Genomic DNA, 15,178 nt, shown 5'->3' with positions numbered 1-15,178 from the left:
AAAGGGGTGTTGAATAGTATGTAGTGAAATGCAAGTCAACTGAAGTCAGGTACCCTCATACTGCCGCATTTCAGAAAGCGGTCCGCAGAATAAACACACTACTTTCGTTTTCAAGTGAACAACTCGAAAACATGCGAGTATTAGCATGAAACGTGTCCTATTTTATGTAAATTCATTCCACGAGTGAAATAATGCCCATTTGGCCCCCGATTTACGCGCAAATGCGCGAAAAATGGAAAAAATTAGGATCTATTTATTAGGGACTTCTTTCGGAAGCACATTTTGGACCGAATTACTGCATTATAACCTACATATAGTTAACTGTCAGATATGTCTTTAAAGAGGATGGCGATGTTTTTTATGTTTAGTCTATCTGACAGTTCTTCTTAAATCATTTAAAGCAGTGAAAGAAGTTTCCATGGCAACATAAAACAAAACGCGGATTAAGTTATAGATATTTATTTTTACATTATTCTCTTAATTCTGATAAATATTTTCTCCAATATTTCAACAGAACGAAAGAAATAATTTTGCTTTGTCTATCAAACTCAAGAAACTACAAAAAGAATCTGTTTGAAAGGGCATTTATAAATTAAACAATTTAGCAGTATGTAAATGATGTCAACACTAAAATGGCTGCCTCCATTATTAGCCATTTTCTTTAACTGCAGACCACCAAATCTTATTCAATAGTGGTCTGATTTCAAAACTTTTGTCAGCGTTATGAACTGATAGACACTGGCTTTAAAATAAAATCAACCTATACTTAAGCGTTCTTTCCGCTTAAAGATGTTTTATACCCGAATTCATATTTGAAAATTCATACCAACTAAGTAGACATAAAATTAACATGTTTGTGTGTATAAACAGTAATGTACTTGCCCTGCTAAAATTCTATAGTGAACTTGTCCATCTTTCAATTTGGACAGTACCATTAACTGTTAAAAGGGGTGCTTACCAAAAAGATATTCTGATTGAATGGCGAACAGTACAGATCTTGATCAGTCTGCACGGATGTGCAGGCTGATCATGATCTACACTAGTCGCAAAGGCAGAATCAATCGTGTCAAGCATGATAAGGGTTAAAACATTATACACTTAAAATGTGTATAGAATGACCGCCAATTTTAATTTGCCACGGACAATAAATTGGCAAAAACGTCAAGTACTTCTATAAATGCTTTGAACTTTAAAATGGTACTGAATGATAGCCCATATCTACCGTATAGCAGCCAACAACTTTCATCATTCTAGTCTTATTATTTTATTAAATATTGTTATTATATTATTCTGTTTCCCATGGGAAATGCCCGATTTCCTATGGGAAACGGTCATTTCCCGTGGGAAAATGGCTTTCCACATGGGAAACATTTGGGAAATCTTTCCCATCGGAATTTCCCATGGGAAAACCTTATTTTTTTATTTTCATATAAACTATTAGAAAAACATCATAGCTGTTTTATAAAAATACTTTTATAGCACTGGCTAGTTTATTTGATAAAAAAAACATAATTTAGTTTTCCCATGGGAAAGAATTCCTTTTGGAATCCCATAGGAAATTGTTCCCTTGGGAAAAGTTTCCCATGGGAATGCTTTCCTGTAGGAAACAGTTCCCAAGGGAAGCGTTTCCCATGGGAATGCGTTCCAACAGGAAATACTTTCTGTATGGTTTTTTTTCCCTAGTGAAAAGTTATGCAAAAAATGTAGCCAACCTGCTTAGTTCAAAAGTGACAGCGCAAATCTACAGATCGCGTGGTCGTGAGATCGGTCCTCGGGCGAGGCGCCATCCGCACTTTCTTCTCCATGACGATTTGATTATAGACATTGTGTCTAAAAGCGGAAGTGTTATAAATTTAATCCCTTTTAGGCTTGCTAACCAAAACAAATCGTTGACGCCTAAAGATATAAATTTTCTGTTGGGGTAAAATACACTTTCACCTTCAAAAATGACCTTTTGGACGAGTTCATAATAAGATTGATCTGGTAGTCGGATCATCTCGGCTGATGATTCACTTTAGAAAATCTAACAAAGACTGCACAGTGCATAACGTGTAGGTTCGAAGGTTCGAACCCATGATGATTTTTTAGAGTATTAGCAATTATAATTCAATTAGTACGTATCATATTACATTGTTTTGAATACTTTATTCGAACACATACCTACAACAAAGACATGGTGTTCGGCGTTCAGTCTAAATCACTGCAACAAGTTTAGTACATTATATTGGTTAATGTCATTTTAAGTATAAAACATGTATTCAGATAACTATAGCACCCTTAATTACACAATTTGAATAAAATAATAAAATGAAAGGCTCTATGCGAAGAATTTTTATCAAAGGCAAGATTTGTTATGCTGAAACATCAAAATTTCTTCTTTCTTTGTAGGGATAACGCATGTTTTTCGTGTTGCAACATATGCAGAATCCCGAGGGGTTCTAAAGATGTTATTACACGAAATGGACACGAGTTAAAACTATTTAAGCATAAAGCGCGTAAACGAATGCAAAATGAATATATAAACTCTACCTCAACGTCATTTAATTTCAATGAAATGCGCAGGGATATCTGTTGTTGTTTTTTTCTGTTTTATAACAGCACGTGAATCTTTCTGTTAACACATGTTTTATGCTAGAATATCTACGAGCGACCAAGAAAATCCGAATTAAAATGACGCTAACGTCAGAACTGTATTACACTAGTTTGTTTATGGCTTTATTTCATTCACACGACGTCAAACCATCAATAAAAATGTATGTGTAATTGCAAATATGTAGGTACATACTTATATATTAATTTACTCGTGCACGTTCATATGTGTATGCATATATGCAAATATACAAGCACTCAGAATAAAGCGTGCATGCTTAAAATTAAACGCCCATTATGGAACATGTATATGCGCACGCGTATATATATCAGGGTTGTTAATAATAACTTGCAAAAGTAATGCATTAAATTAGCATTATTTGGAAAAAAATGGCATTAAATTAGCATTAGCATTACTCATTTTTATCAAAATAATGCATTAAATTAGCATTACATAGGATGCATTAGCATTAGCATTAGTATTACTTTTTGTGAATCATTGCATGTTATTATCACATGCACTATTTGTTTGTTTTTCATTTAATCATTTTTAAATAGTTTACTTGATCCCAGTTTACCTAGGTCATCTACATGTATAGTTAAATGTATTGTTCAAATCTTTCAGGTGTACATTGAACAAAAGGCAATTATACCATTAGACAGTTTAATAAAAATAAACAATAATCTATTAAAGAACTGCTACAACCTGTGTAAATAACAGCATACATATGTATTATGGTTTTTTCCCAGTGATACAGAAAATAATGCCTAAGTAATGCTAAGCATTAGCATTAGCATTACTTCCTTTGGCATTAAATTAGCATTATTTTCAATGCTAAAATTGTGGCATTAATCATTACTTGGCATTATTTGAAAAAAATAATGCATCAATAATGCATTAACATTACTACAACCTGATATATATACAGGCACATAGAATTTCGCATGCGCGCGTTAAATTATGCGCGTGTGTAGAAATAAATTTACGCGTACACTTATTAATGTTTAAGTAAACACGTATATCTAGTACAGCTAGAATGTGCGTGCACGCTTAAAAATAATACGTCCACCTGTCCACCCGTCCACCCGTGCGTTAAAATGTTGGTGCACGTGAACATGGATATGTCTATACAAATTCTGGCAGCAGGAAATCTTTCGACTTGCTTTTAATTTTATTTTGGACAAGGAATCGACACTAAACGAAAGGGGTGTGGGAACGCTAAATGATACAACTTCGCTAAATGAAACAACTGACGTTAAACGATACAAAACTGACACTAAATGATACAATCAACGCTCAATGATACAAAATCGAGGCTTGCTTAAAGATACAAAACTAACGCTAACTGATACAACATTTTAGGCTCGCTAAAAGATACAAATCGTTTACGCTAAAAGATACAAATTTTCTATAGGGGTATATGGAGAAATTGTACATTTGTTGACGATTTCATGAAATTATTATTTCATTTATGAAAGACCTGTCACAGGAGAATTTAAATACAGTTTTATATGTTTCCCGCTAAATAAACATATACATGATCCCAACTATATTTTTCTGGAGTACTCGCGAGTAGCATCCGTGCACTCATTGTATTCACAAAACTAGTTACAAAAACTAGAGAAAATTGAAAGGAAGTTGAAGACATAGGCATATGAGCCAGAAATACAGGTCATATATATCATATTTTGTCAGTCTGTCTTGCGACAAGAGAGGATGACTGAATTAAAAGACTGCCTATACATAACTTTAGTGTACAATCTAAGTCGAAACATGCTTTGCGTGTGCGCACATTTCAAAATACACGTGCAGTTATATACAATGTAGAGGATATTACACGAGTTTCCTGTCACATGACTTTATTGCACGAGTTGAATAAAATGATAAGATGAGAAGCTCTGCCAAGCATTTTATGAGTTTAATAAATTCTATGCGGGAAGATTATTCTTATCGCATGTAAGCATTTTTCTGCTTCCGAGGGATTCTGAAGATGTTATAAAAACGAAATGAATATGCGCTATAAATATTCTGGCATAAAGCGCAAAATACTAGTACATTATAAATGAATACACTCTACCTCAACGTCATTAAATTTTAATAAATACTCAGGAATATCTGCGTTGCTTTTTCACGTTGACGACGATGCTTGAATTTATAAACAAAATAAATACATATCTTAAACATACCACGGTAAGTACGCACGCATAGAATGTGTAACCTTTGGCTATTTATGTATTAAAAAATAGTATATAAACATCCAAGGCTGGGTTCGGTTTTTCTTCTTTATTTATATTAAGACACGTGACATCAGTTACTGAGTTAATACAAAGCCAGAGATGATGATGATAGCATGAAGACGACACCCAATTTATGGAATCAGGTGTACAAACTGCCCTGTTCTCTGCTTCACTCCACCCTGTCTCACTGTGTGATCTGTGCATGAAATCCTCCTATAAAAATACCGGCAAACTGCCTTTCAACATGTCTAACTAAAAACAACCTCCAAAACAGAAGAGCTCTGGTCATGTGACCAGTTTTGGCGGCAACTAAAACAGAAGTCAAAAGGAAACATCTCCTACAACTAGGTCAAAGGGAAACAACTCATTTAACTCTTAACTCCACATAAAACCTACCCTAGTTACACTCTCCCCCACTCTGTTAAATGACGTCCCGTCATTATGTCAACAGTCACTGTGTTTGTACGTCATACCTTAACAACCACCTGTTTAACTTGCAAAAATTTTATCCTTACATACTTTTATAATATAATAAACATTATTATACTAATCCTTGACTTCCAAAACAAAATTCAAAAGTTGTTATAACATTCCCCCTGACCTTTAAATTGCGACCATGCAATTTTTTAAAATTGACTGAATGAGTACATCCATAGCATCATACATTATTTATATAGTTATTACATTCTTCATTAATTTGAAATTTATTCTTGATCAAATTAATTTTCACAAAAAAGTATATCCTTATACAATATCATATTAAAACAACATTATACATCAATTAAAACTATCATTACACATAATATATCATTTGTTTCATATGATAATCTTTATGCCATTCTGGTTCTTTCTTATCTCTCTTGGAGCGTCTAGGTGCTGCTTTTGGTGGAGACACATTTATAATTTGTTTAGCTTTTTCGTCTTTATCTTTCTGTCCTATCAAAACATTCCTTGTGTCTGTAGTAGAATCTTTGTCTAATTCTATAACTCCCTTATGTTTCTTACTTTTTTCACTTTCACTAATATTGTCACCTATAGCACCTACATTATCTGAACTTCCAACTGTCACTTCGTTATCTATATTTTGTATCACAATATCTGTGTCTCTCTTCTCTGTGTTGTCTACAAATGCATTTGTACATCCCGTTTGATCTTTTGGTGTATTAGGTCCTTTTTCCTTTTCTTCATCAATCTTCTTAACTATTGTCGTATGATGATCTGACAGAACATCAATCCCAACTGTATCTGTTTCAATACTCTCTGTAGTTAAGACCTCAGGCACACATTCATCTTTCTCACTTTCTATTCTCTGTGTTTCAGAACTAGTATCCGGATCATGAGCGTCCTCATGTCGATATGTGGGTAACACATATGTTAATCCAGTCTCTTCATCAGACTCCTCATCAGTGACGTCACTAACTTTTTCTTCTCTTTTCTTTATCTCTTTGCCATTTGGCTGATCAACTTTATCTGAAGTTAATCTCTTCTCAGGTACCTGTTCATTTCCTCTCACTTGTGTTTCTGTACGAGATTGAACTCTTTCATTGACCTCATTTGTATTGTCTTTATCATTGACCAAATACAAGTGATTTCTATGAAGAGTTTTAACTTTGCCTGATCTTTCTGCTTTAACCTTATACACTGGGATGTTTCCTCTTTGTTGTTCAATAACTTCATAAAGTTCTTCCTCAAATTTGTCCGCAATTTTGTGTTTACCATCAAATTTCAAGATCTTTACTAACACTTTGTCACCTACAGATACTTTTACAGCTTTTGCTTTTCTATCAAAGAACTTCTTTTGTTTCTGTCTTGCCTTTTCAGTGTGTTGTTCTACAATTTCTTTTGTCTTCTCTATTCTTTTTTTTAGGTCTTCAGAGTATTCATTTACTGTTTTCTCTTCTGTTTGATCATTTGCTTGTTGAAATAGCATATCTACTGGAAGTTTCGGTTTTCTGCCAAACATTAGTTCATACGGTGAAATTTTGGTTGTTTCGTGTGGTGTGCAATTGTATGCGTAGACAAGAGATGATATGTATTTCTTCCAGTCGGTCTTTTGCTGTTTCTAATGTTCCTAACATGTCTAATAAGGACCGGTTAAACCTCTCAGTAATTCCATTTCCCATTGGGTGATATACAGAGGTTTTGCTCTTTTTCATGTTGGTAACCTTACACAATTCTTTCATTATTTCTGATTGAAAGTTAGCGCCTTGGTCTGAATGTATGATGGTTGGTATCCCGTAGTAAACTATGAAGTGGTTATAAAATGCCTCTGCTGTTGTTCCTTCCGTTTGGTTTTTTGTTGGAATAGCCATTGCGAATTTAGTGAAGTGATCTGTTATAACCAGGATGTTTGAAGTACCACCTTTTGCTGGTTCCAGTGTAAGGTAATCCATGCATACCAATTCTAGTGGATATGATGTTGTTATATTGATCAATGGTGCAAATGAACTGGTTTTCGATTTCCGCCTGAGACACCGATTGCATTTTGATATCCAATTGTCCATATCCACAGTCATCCTCGGCCAAAAAAATCTTTCACGTAACAAACCAAGTGTTCTCTCACGTGCAGGATGACCTACTTCATCGTGAAGTCCTTTCAATATATCTTTTCTATAGCAAGTAGGGACGACAAGTTGGTAAAGATCATTTTCTTCCAAATACTTGTACAGAATACCTCTTTTCATTTTAAGATGGTTGAAGTGTTTACGCATAATCATGTCCTCTTTATCAAAGTTCTTATTTGGTATGCGTTTGTCAATCACTGCACGTCTTCATCTTTCTATAGTAGGATCTTGTCTTTGCATCTTTCTTATTTCTCTAAACTCTAGTTGTGCCATTTGTCCATATTCTTCTGTTGCTTCAACTATGTTGATCTCTGCTGCAGGTAGTATTTCTATGTAAGGTGGTACCACTATACTGCTACAAATAGTCTTGACTACATTGTTTTCTATTTTGATCATGTCTGTACCATCACTCTCCACCTGTTCATACGGATAACGTGACATTCCATCTGCATCGGCGTTATTAATGCCAGGTCTATATAGAATTTCAAAATCAAATTCTCCAAGCGCTGATGCCCATCTTTGTCCCATAGCGTCTAATTTAGCTGAATTTAGGATGTGTGTGAGTGGGTTATTGTCGGTTAGTACTGTGAAGTGTTTCAGCGTGAGATAATCTGAGAACTTTTCTGTAACTGCCCATTTCAATGCCAAGAATTCTAATTTAAATGCTGAGTAGTTTCTTTCTGATTTTGTTAACAGTCGGCTTGCGTATGAAATGACACGTTTCTTTTTTTCTTGTATCTGATATAAAACTGCTCCAAGAGCTTTTGTCGAAGCATCAACATGCAGTTCAAAGGGTAATTCAAAATCTGGGTACGCCAATATTGGGGGTGATGAGAGAATTATCTTCAATTTCTGAAATATCTCTTCTTCTCTTTCTGTCCATTCCCAATCTCTTGTAGATTTTTTCAACTTTTTTGATGATGTTGGTGGTAGAAGTTCTGATAAAGGTCGTGTTATAGCAGAAAAATTTTCAATGAACCTTCTGTAGTACGACGCGAAAGCAAGAAAAGATCTTAATTCATCGGAGTTTCTGGGCGTTGGCCATTCTTTTATCTTCTGTATCTTTTCTGGGTCAGTCTCTACTCCATCTTCGCTTACAACATGTCCTAAGAAGTGTACCTTCTGTTAAATAAAGAAGCATTTCTCAGATGAAAGTTTTAAATTGCATTCTCTTAGCCTTGTTAACACTAGATCTAAATGTGTAAGGTGTTCCTCAAATGTTTTGCTGAAAATGATGAGGTCGTCTAAGTAGATGACACAGATTTTCATGTTGTAGTCTCCTAGGCATTCTTCCATAAGCCGTTGGTACGTCGCAGGGGAGTTAGCAAGTCCGAATGGCATCTTGTTGTACTCGAAGAAACCTAGCGGGCCAACAGTGAAAGCCGTTCTTTCTTTATGCTCTTCTTCAATTTCTACTTGGTGATAGCCTGCCTTTTGATCAATTGTGCTAAAGTATTTACTGCCTTTTAACACGTCGAAAACTTCTTCAATTCTGGGAAGGGCGTATGAATCACGCACACATTTATTGTTCAATAATCTATAGTCCACGCACATTCTGGTTTTTCCATTCTTTTTCTTTACTAATACGACATTGGAACACCATGGTGATTTTGACTTTCTGATGATTCCTGCAGCTAATAACTGTTCTAAGTGTGTTCGGATTTCGTCAATCATCATTGGGGGTATTCGTCTGTGTCTCTGTTTAAATGGAGTCTGATCTAGTAAATCTATTCGATGTTTGATCTTCTCACAATTTCCAATATCAACGTCACTAATGGAGAAAATGACCTTATGTTTTTGCAGAATCTGTTTTATTTGTTGAGTTTGTTCTAGAGTAAGTTGTTTACAATCATCTATATGTAGATTATCAATGATGTCGTCATGAAGTAGAAAGGTTGACGGCAAACTGAATTAAATAGATTTATTGAATATGAATTGATGATATTGAAAGGTTGACGGCAAACTGAATTAAATAGATTGAATATACACAAAATATTTTGAAAGGTTAACGGTATAGTGAATTAAATAGCTTGAATGGGCACTGAATATTTTGAAAGGTTGACGGCAAACTGAATTAAATAGACTGAATGTACAGTGAATATATTGAAAGGTTGACAGCACAATGAATTAAGTAGATTCAATGTGAATTGACTACATGTATATTGAAGGTCGACAGCAAAGCGAATGAAATAGATAGAAAGTGAGGTTATCTATTATTGAAAGGTCGGCAGCAATTTGAACTAAATACATTGAAAGTGCAACAAGTTATTGAACAGACGACAAAGTGAATTAACTAGATAGAAATAGAGAGGTTGACGGCAAAGTGAATTAACTGGATTCAGTGTGAATTGATTATATTAAAGGTCGACAGCAAAGCGAATTAAATAGATAGAAAGTGAGATTATCTATTATTGAAAGGTCGGCAGCAAATTGCACTAAAAACTTTGAAAGTGCAATAAATTTATCGAACAGAAGCCAAAGTGAATTACCTAGATTGAAGGTGAATTGAAAATTTAGAAAGGTTGAGAGAAAAGTGAACTTAATAAGAAGAAGTAGAGTGTGCTATCATATTTATAAATAATAAAATTGTCGTGGGTGAATGAAATGAAATAGGTATTCAGACACTATTTCACTGAATAAATACTTGGAAAATAAATTGAAATAATTGAATAGACACTGCAAAAGTGAATTAGATAAATGCGCATGCATAGAAGTAGCTGAAGGAGTGCTACTTAAGTGAATAAAGTGAAATAAGTTGATCAGTACTGAATCGATTGAAGTGAAAGGTTCATAAACTGAACTTATTGAAAAGTGATTCAAGTGAAAAGTTGTAAGAAGATAAGTTGAGGTAGAAGTAAATTAGAGTGAAATAGACACTGTACTAGTGAACCAAGCAAGCTGATTAAGTTTTCAGAATTAACTGAAAGTAACAGAAGGAAAGAGAAGTTGATACATTTAGAGAAAGGATTCAAAGTGCCATAAACTGACATATTAGAAAAAGAAACTTTGAACAATGAGTGACGACGAGTAACACGGTATAGCTGTTGGGGGAGCACCAAAAACTGGGGGAGAAAAAGAAGTCAGCCCAGATGTTAAGGATGAAAGTATAGAACCGAAACATGTTACAGACACTGAACTAACGGAAGAAGACAAAAACATCTTAGCGGCATTTCACGCATTGAAGATAAAAAAATCAGGTACAACACCGGAAGATGTTATATCTGCAATCAAACATATTGGAGAGACAACAGTCAAGATGGAACCAATGGGAGCCAGACCTAAAACAAATCAGGAATCCCAGGGAATACCAATGTTTACTTGCTCAAAATAGACCCAGCAAGGTCAAGCAGCTGTGAATAGCTTCTACACAAAATAATCCAACTAAAACTACACTAAACTAATCAAACAACCAACTATTTTGTCTTTAGTCAAATCCATTAAGTGTTATAAACCACAGAGTAAACTATAATGTTTTAAATATACTAAATAAATTTGATTTTAGGATGCTGACAGCAGGTCAGGAATTTCAACACTGAGGTCAAAAACTGTAACAACAGTTTGTTTACATTATTTTTTTGATATAACACTAAAGTGAGACGGTTCTGAAAAGATGACAATTATAGATATTAGTTAGTTAAGAATTTTGTGATAAGACAGGAAATATAAGCTATGAAGAGAAAATTATGTGAAATATTGATCCCTTTACCAATTAATTAATTAACTGTGATATGATGCATAGTGAATTTCTCTCGGACTTTCTACATTATTGACCTCCAGACAAAGTATCAAATAATTATATCTGAAACTTATAAAAGTTGCTACTTTCAAAAACTGCAGTCTCAAACAGGCTATATAGCTATGCTTTGCTTATTTTTTTTTCAAAACTTCAAAAATTAAGTGGTAATTTCAATCTAAGCCTGGAACAACTACAATTTCTGAATGTTCAATCACCTTTAAGTTACTTACAAATCTGTTGACCGGTAAAGCCACTAGATCACAATTCTGTCTCTTAAATGTTTATATTCTGACAACTGTTATTATGATGCACTGTCTAAGTTTTTCTGGATACATGTACATCACCACAAATGTTCTGTTGTCTGAATTTAGTATTTCTGATAGTTCAGTTCAATATAACACTGTCACTGTACCAAACACAATTTGTTTATTTATATTGTCTTTGTTATTGTTAATCAAATCCTACCATTGCCTCGTATGTAAATCCAGTCGCTGCAAATAGCCGTGTTTGTCATCAAGGCTACCACTGATCGAATCCCGTCTATATCCTGATCCAAAAGTGAGTCCTTCGTACTGCAGACAGCCAAGTGTAACGGTTTTGACTATCACTGATCGACTTCCGTTGACGCCGTGAACCAAACTTGATCCCTTATAACTGTAAATTGTCAAATCTATCTTTTTTGATCACCACCAATAGAATTCCACTGAATAATACTGTTCATAGTAAAAGTCCATCCGGTTATCACTGTTGGCTTACAAAGAACAATGAACTATTTTCACTGTACAGTGTCAAGTCTGATGTAAAATTGCTGCTTAAAACTGATAATAAAACATTCATGACAGTTCGAATATGAATTCTGTCTGTATCTCACTAATCACTTATTTAATGTGGATAAATGACGAACGTTACTTTGTTCAATACTGTTATACGAACACTAAGTCTTGTGTTAACTTTAAAAATCCAAAGTCACTTGTTCTCAGTCCTATTCCTAAGACAAGAAGTCTGTGTTCTTATGCTAAACGTCGGCTTACTGTTCATGCACTTGTAATCTGTATAAAATCCAGTGTTTCTATCTTTTAGCTAAGTCACCATGTCCAATTTATTTCTCGAGTCCCATGTTGGGCGCCAAATGTAACCTTTGGCTATTTATGTATTAAAAATTAGTATATAAACATCCAAGGCTGGGTTCGGTTTTTCTTCTTTATTTATATTAAGACACGTGACATCAGTTACTGAGTTAATACAAAGCCAGAGATGATGATGATAGCATGAAGACGACACCCAATTTATGGAATCAGGTGTACAAACTGCCCTGTTCTCTGCTTCACTCCACCCTGTCTCACTGTGTGATCTGTGCATGAAATCCTCCTATAAAAATACCGGCAAACTGCCTTTCAACATGTCTAACTAAAAACAACCTCCAAAACAGAAGAGCTCAGGTCATGTGACCAGTTTTGGCGGCAACTAAAACAGAAGTCAAAAGGAAACATCTCCTACAACTAGGTCAAAGGGAAACAACTCATTTAACTCTTAACTCCACATAAAACCTACCCTAGTTACAAATGTGTGTTCTTGCCTACCTAGAGGGGAAAGTATACATTTGTCCGGGCACGCGCCGGGGACAGATATTCCTTCTTTCCTTAGGGAAATATTTTGTCTGAAATAACGTGCACTAGGGTGAGAAAATATCTAAATCCACTTGTCTCCAAGATCTATTTTGAACGTGATAGGCAAGAAAAATGATCTAACACGTTGCCTGTATAAGACAGCTGTTTCCCCAACCCTCGGGACAGCTTGGATAAAAAAACCTCGCTAACGATTGGTTTTCCATTCTACACTCTCCTTCGGGTACTGAAAACCACGTCTAACACTGATGGGCATGTAAGATTCTTATATTCTTGCCTTCCTAGCAGGGAAAGTATACATTTGTTCGAGCACGTGCCAGGGATAGAGATATTCTATTCCTGTCATTCCCTAGGGAAAAACCTTGTCTAAAATAGTGTGCACTTTGGTGACGTCACATAGCACTGGCACTATTATGACGTCATTAGCTAGATCTATAGATCTATAAATAATATCAATTAACATGGAAGGCAAGAAAAATGATTTCGTACGATAGCTGTTTTCCCAACCTTCGGGACAGTGTGGAATGGAAAACCAAGCATTACACCGTCTTACAAAGGCACGAATGTAAGATCCTGATATATACTCTACTGTGAATAAGGTTAGCATTCGGTTTAAGCTAACTTTGTAGTGTGCATCTAATGCATGTGTACGTTCATTGAGTGAGTATTAATCTCTTCTAACAACACTCGGATAACACTTTCTTTCATAAGGTTAATGAACGTGACAGATGCGAGAGGCAAGTGATATTATTATACCTCAATTTTATCTATAATGGTAAAATCCCATTACCAGAAAAAGAGATATTTTGACTATCAGAAACATTTTCAACATTTTTGACACGTGACCAAGCTGAAGTGACTGTCAGGTCAAGTGACCACACTGATATTTTGAATGTCATATAAGGGCAAATAACTGCTTCAGGTTTTTAGTCAAATGATTGCCTCACTTGTACACAATGTCATATTGTAATGACGTCACTATTCAATGTGTACACAGGCGATTACCGCGCTTAAGATGAAACTGTTTAATTAAATGAATGAAACACATTTAAAAAAAAATTATATGCTTAATTTTGTTTGGTGTAATAAAATAAATATCATATGGCAGCGTGTGTGACAATGTCACACACGCTGCCACATGATATTTATATAATGTCATTTAGATCTATAGAATGACATTCTAAAGATATTTGAGAAAAAGCATAGACGTAAAAAGTAATGAGCCGAGTTTATGAAAAATGGCAATCATTGAAAACAGATTCGGATCCAGGGCCGGTCCCAGAAGGCTCGTGTCCTCCCCCTACCCCAGTCGTTTGGGTGGGTTGTGGGGTGTGGGGGGCGGTAAGTATAATCATTAGTGTTGCACTTAAAATTGAGATCCAAATGCAAAAGAAGCAACCATTTTATACTTAATTTCAAATAAATTCAGGAGGGAGTTGGCCGTTGGGGTACCCTTTTACCCTTTCATATCCCGCCGATGATATGCTGGCGCCCTTAATTTTTCTGGAGCATCCTATAAAATGAATCTTTCCTTAACGTTTTCGTGGCCTTAATTTAACATCACAAAGTACCAGGGGGATTGAATCTCTAGATGCACCCCGTCTGGGGGTACCATGTAAGGCTTAACGGCACTGGTGCGGTCAATAGAGATAATATAATCTCTGGGGAAACGTGTATAAACATAATAAAATCTTAAACTACATTCAAAAGCGATGGAGTCAATAATCAGGGGGGGGGGGTGAGCTTGTATATGCACCCCGTCTGGGGGTACCATGTAAGGCTTAACGGCACTGGTGCGGTCAATACAAGCGATATATCCTCAAGGTGAAAGGCGCTATCTAATAAAGTTGGTATGGTCGGGCCGCAACTGTGAATAGCAATTAAAAAAAAAACAACATAGTATCAGGAACTGATTGTCTATGAAACATACTAAAGAAAAGCCCGAAATAGGTTTAATTATTATAAATTTTATTATTTTACATTTTAAATTTAGTTCAGTTAAATGTACATATACAAGGTTTATTTATAATGTTTTATATTACATAATAAAAAAGGCCTAAAACTTTATTATCATTTTAAAAACTTTTGAAACTTTTAATTTTAAACATATACATAATTTTAAGCCTTGTTAAGGCTATTTTTAGACAATTTTAAAAACCAGGGGGCATATCCTTGCACATCCTTTACATTTTCGGTAAGGATAGTCACCTGATTTTATCCAATTAGTTTTAAAAAAATTTTAAAGAAAAAATTTTAAAAAAACCCCTTTTGGCAAAAAAAATGAAAAAAAAAATCTTTTTTTTCTTTTTCCCAAAAACCCGCGTTTAATTTTTTTTAAAAACCTTTAAAAATTTTACATTTAAAAAATTTAAAAAAATTTAAATTATTTTAAATAAAAAAAATTAATTTTCTGAAAAGGAATACAA

The 15,178-nt window shown here is 34.7% G+C and overlaps 1 protein-coding gene across 1 annotated transcript; it reads right to left on the bottom strand.

Annotated features, from left to right (window-relative positions):
- Positions 1-5,620: 5,620 nt before the first annotated feature.
- On the bottom strand, positions 5,621-6,790 carry LOC128556665 (uncharacterized). The gene has a single exon (XM_053542274.1). The coding sequence runs from the start codon at positions 6,788-6,790 to the stop codon at positions 5,621-5,623; it is 1,170 nt and encodes a 389-aa protein (XP_053398249.1).
- Between the last annotated feature and the right edge of the window lie 8,388 nt (positions 6,791-15,178).

Source organism: Mercenaria mercenaria, chromosome 4 (genome assembly GCF_021730395.1).
Source record: "Mercenaria mercenaria strain notata chromosome 4, MADL_Memer_1, whole genome shotgun sequence".
Classification (NCBI taxonomy): Eukaryota; Metazoa; Mollusca; class Bivalvia; order Venerida; family Veneridae; genus Mercenaria; species Mercenaria mercenaria.
The sequence above is the reverse complement of the archived record's forward strand: the minus strand, read 5'-3'. Positions and strand labels throughout refer to the sequence as shown.

Bases quoted from the DNA above. Each gene is read 5' to 3' on its own strand.
- LOC128556665 (XM_053542274.1), bottom strand. From the start codon at position 6,790: ATGTTTGGCAGAAAACCGAAACTTCCAGTAGATATGCTATTTCAACAA.